This window comes from Terrapene carolina, unplaced genomic scaffold (genome assembly GCF_002925995.2).
Source record: "Terrapene carolina triunguis isolate 2854851 unplaced genomic scaffold, T_m_triunguis-2.0 Scaffold20948, whole genome shotgun sequence".
Taxonomy (NCBI): Eukaryota; Metazoa; Chordata; order Testudines; family Emydidae; genus Terrapene; species Terrapene triunguis.
Genome location: NW_020685299.1, coordinates 1349 through 5263, shown reverse-complemented (window position 1 = coordinate 5263; position 3915 = coordinate 1349). Strand labels below are relative to the sequence as shown.

The 3915-nt window shown below is 46.4% G+C and overlaps 1 protein-coding gene across 1 annotated transcript; it reads left to right on the top strand.

Annotated features, from left to right (window-relative positions):
• Nucleotides 1–1387: 1387 nt before the first annotated feature.
• On the top strand, nucleotides 1388–2335 carry LOC112124276 (olfactory receptor 52E4-like). The gene has a single exon (XM_024222792.2). The coding sequence runs from the start codon at nucleotides 1388–1390 to the stop codon at nucleotides 2333–2335; it is 948 nt and encodes a 315-aa protein (XP_024078560.1).
• The last annotated feature ends 1580 nt before the right edge of the window (nucleotides 2336–3915 follow it).

Below are 3915 nucleotides of genomic sequence, written 5' to 3'. Positions count from 1 at the left end.
AGAAATCAAGGTACGTTGCATCTGCACTGTTCCCTTGATCCACCAAATGTGAATCCATGATCAACCAATGTGTACTCTCATAAAATCTACATTTCTAGATTTTTCTTTGAACTAATCCCATACCAGGTTTTCCATTGTTTCTTAACCTTCTCAATTCTTTTATAAAAAAAACCCTTTCCCTTTATTTTTTAAGACTTTACATTTAACACAGGAATTGACAAAAATCTTGTCTAGGATTACATTTGTTCTTAATATACATAATAACCTCCTTTTTGTAATCCATAGCCCTGCCAAACTTGGAGCTTTCCCTGATGTCTTAATGTTCCTGATACATTTTCTTAACTTCTGATTTCTATTCTTGGCTCGCTATTTTCCCTTTTTCCTCTTTGTTACATATTGCTTCCCTCCCCCTAAATGCTGCCTTCACTTTACCAATAAATGAGATTGTTCCGAAAGTTGTTCACTTTCTTGACTGTGGAATCATGAGTTTTTTGCTATCTAATAAACTGTTATCAAAGAATTACCAATATTCATTCATATTTTTTTGTCTAAATTTTTCCTCCCAATCAGTTTTGCTGACAATTTTCCCCAGCTTTGGGGAATTAGTCCTCTTGGAGAACTAAGTGTCTATCGATAGTACTGGTTGGGAACTGTCCTTTTGAATGTAAATCAGTTTCATTTTTTATTTTCCTCTCCTATATCATATGCTCTCTTCTTTGTCTCTTGTGTAAACTAAAGAGTCCCAGACTTTTCAATCCTTAGTAGAGACTGAGTGACCAAAACTGAACACATATCCCGAACATGTTATGCTCCATCCCATATCTTAGAGATCTGAACATTGTTTTGTTTTGTCCACTGCTGGGAATGAGCAGGTGTTTCTCTTGAGGTGCTATCAATGGCGCCCAGGTCTTTTCCCTGAGGTATGTTCTAGTTGGGATGCTTCTTTCAGCGCATGTCTGTGCAAAAGTTTGTTTTTTCCCCTCTCTGATTTCGAGCAACTGGATGAATGGGTAACTCCCTTCAATATAGACTCCCTATCCTAGCTTGCATTAAGGAACTATGATGGATAACCAGTATCCACACTTGTGTTTCCTGCTGGTGCCTCTTAAGGTCCCCCCACCAAAAAGTGTAGAAAATATTAATTCAGGGAGCACAACAAAAATATGGAATTGTATTTACTAGGGTCATTGTTCATAGTTATTTTCTCAGAATAATGAAAATGTCATAAATCATTGTGTGAAGAGTGATCAATCTGCTTCTCCCATGTGAACAGCCTCCACTACTGCATGCAGTATCTCATATTAACGTACACAAAAACTCAGGGGAACATACAGTAAATGAAGAGGACATCCTTATGCCTCCGAGTTGGCACTTTCTCCCCTACGCTATGTCAGATTCGAACACAACTAACTTCAAGAACTCCTCCACCTTCATCCTTCTTGGCATTCCTGGCCTAGAGGCAGCCCATCTCTGGATCTCCATCCCCTTCTGCATTATATATGCCATAGCCGTGTTGGGGAACTTCACTATCCTGTTCATCGTGAAGAGGGAGCCGAGCCTCCACGGACCCATGTACTATTTCCTCTGCATGCTGGCCGTCACCGACCTGGTCATGTCCACATCCACCATACCGAAAATGCTGAGCATCTTCTGGTTCAATTCCAGGGAGATCAGTTTCAGTGCCTGCCTCACTCAGATGTACTTCGTTCTCTCCTTCTCTGGGATGGAGTCTGGAATCCTCGTGGCCATGGCTTTTGATCGCTACGTGGCCATCTGCAATCCTCTGAGGTATTCCACAATCCCGACAAACTCTGCTGTGGCCAAGATAATCCTGGCTGTGGTGCTGCGCTGTGGCATACTCGCATTACCCTATCCCTTCCTGGCCATGCGGTGGCCATATTGCAGAAGCAACATCATCCCCCATTTCTATTGTGGGCATATAGCTGTGGTGAAGCTGGCCTGCGGTGACATCCGCATCAGTAGTTACTATGGCCTGTTTGATCTTTTCTCTCAGATTAGAATGGACGTGTTTTTTATATCCATGTCCTATACTCTGATCCTCCGGGCCATCTTCCGCCTCCCCACAAAGGATGCCCGGCTCAAAACTTTTGGGACCTGCATCTCTCATGTTTGTGCCATCTTAGCTTTGTATGTCCCAGATTTCTTCTCCTCCCTCATTCAGCGGTTTGGCCACAATGTGCCACTGCACTTCCTTCTTCTCATTAACTGTCTGTACTACCTGGTGCCCCCTGTGCTACACCCCATCATTTACGGGGTGAGGACCAAACAGATCCGGGACAGGCTGCTCCAGCTATTTACTCATAAATGGACCTAAATATTTTCTTCTTCTGCTCTGGCTCTCAGATTGAGCTCTGTGCAGAGCTGGCTGGTCCATGGTGCTGGGGCCTCTTCCCTGAATCACTTACTGGACAGACAGAAAGACATTAAACCCTTTCCTGTCCTTACTGTGCTGTGTCAATGTGATGACCTGGGGAGTCAGTCTATGTATACTACAATGGGTTGCCACCTTTCTAATTGCTGGTAGCTGGATCCCTGGAATTGCAATCTTGCCCCATCTCTTCTGTCAACCCTCGACCCTGCTGTGTGTCTTCTCCCAAGGCCCTTCCCCTTCACTTGCTCCTGTCTTCCCCTCCCCTTTTGAGCTGCGACCCAGTCATCTCTAAAACGAATATGTTTTCACATCTTATGGCAAGTCACTTAAGTGGCACTGGTTAGTGTTAACATTTTAATGTTTATTCTCAATTTGTTTCTAACTCTGTGGAGAGAGAGACCCTGTCAGGAGTCCTGGGATCTATCTCGGCTCTGGGAGGGGAGTGGGGTAGAGTGGGTTACAGCAGGAGGCAGATACATCTGGGGTCTAAATAAGAAGATCAGAATGGCCATACTGGGAAAAACCAATGGTCGATGTAGCCCAGTAGCCTGTCTTCTGACAGTGCCCAATGCCAGGGGCTGCAGAGGGAGAAAAAGAACATGGCAATCAGGATGTGATTTATGTGGAGCAGCTCAGCAGAAGGGGGCAGAAGCCCCGAGTCCGGGGTTCCTCAGCTTCAGGTGTCAGGAGTTCAAGCCTCCAACCCCAGTAGGAGCCGCCGGGTGAGGGAAAGAGCCCGGGTCACCCGGCTGCAGCAGCAGAAGAAGCCCTCAGTTAAGGCTGCCCCAAGCCCTAGCCGCACCGACAGAGTGGAGGCAGGAGCTGTGGGGGGAGAGGGGGAGAGAAGTCCTATTCATTTTTGTCCTCTCCATCTTCCATACTGCTTCTGTCCAGGAGTTGTCTCATTTCCCCTCTCCTTGGATGAATCTCAGGGGGCTGTTTTTTTGTCCTTCCTCCCTGACACTTTAGGGGCTGCTCACTTCCCTCCAGCTCCCTTTCCCTTTCTGGAGATAGACGTGGGTTGCACCGTGCCACCGGTACAATCACCAAACCGGTGGTCTGCTCTCTCTTTGCCCATCTCCATGGGCCACAGGGTCATGACAGGGACCCAGCCAGAGGATCATCATAAGTCCACAACACCATCCCCCACTGTGCTGCAGGATGAGCCTCATTGTTTTATGGTGGAAACCTGTGATTTCACGGGTAAGGTGAAGCTCCCTCTCCAGCATCACAGACAATGATTTATTCAGTTGGATCTACATCCTGTCTTAAAGCTGGGGGGAGAGGTAGATATGCTGGAAGGTAGGGATAGGGTCCAGAGTGACCAAGACAATTTGGAGGATTGGGCCAAAAGAAATCTGATGAGGTTCAACAAGGACAAGTCAGAGTCCTGTACTTAGGAAGGAAGAATCCCATGCACTGCTACAGGCTGAGGACCGACTGGCTAAGCAGCTGTTCTGCAGAAAGGACCTTGGGATTTCAGTGGATGAGAAGCTGCATATCAGTCAGCAGTGTGACCTTGC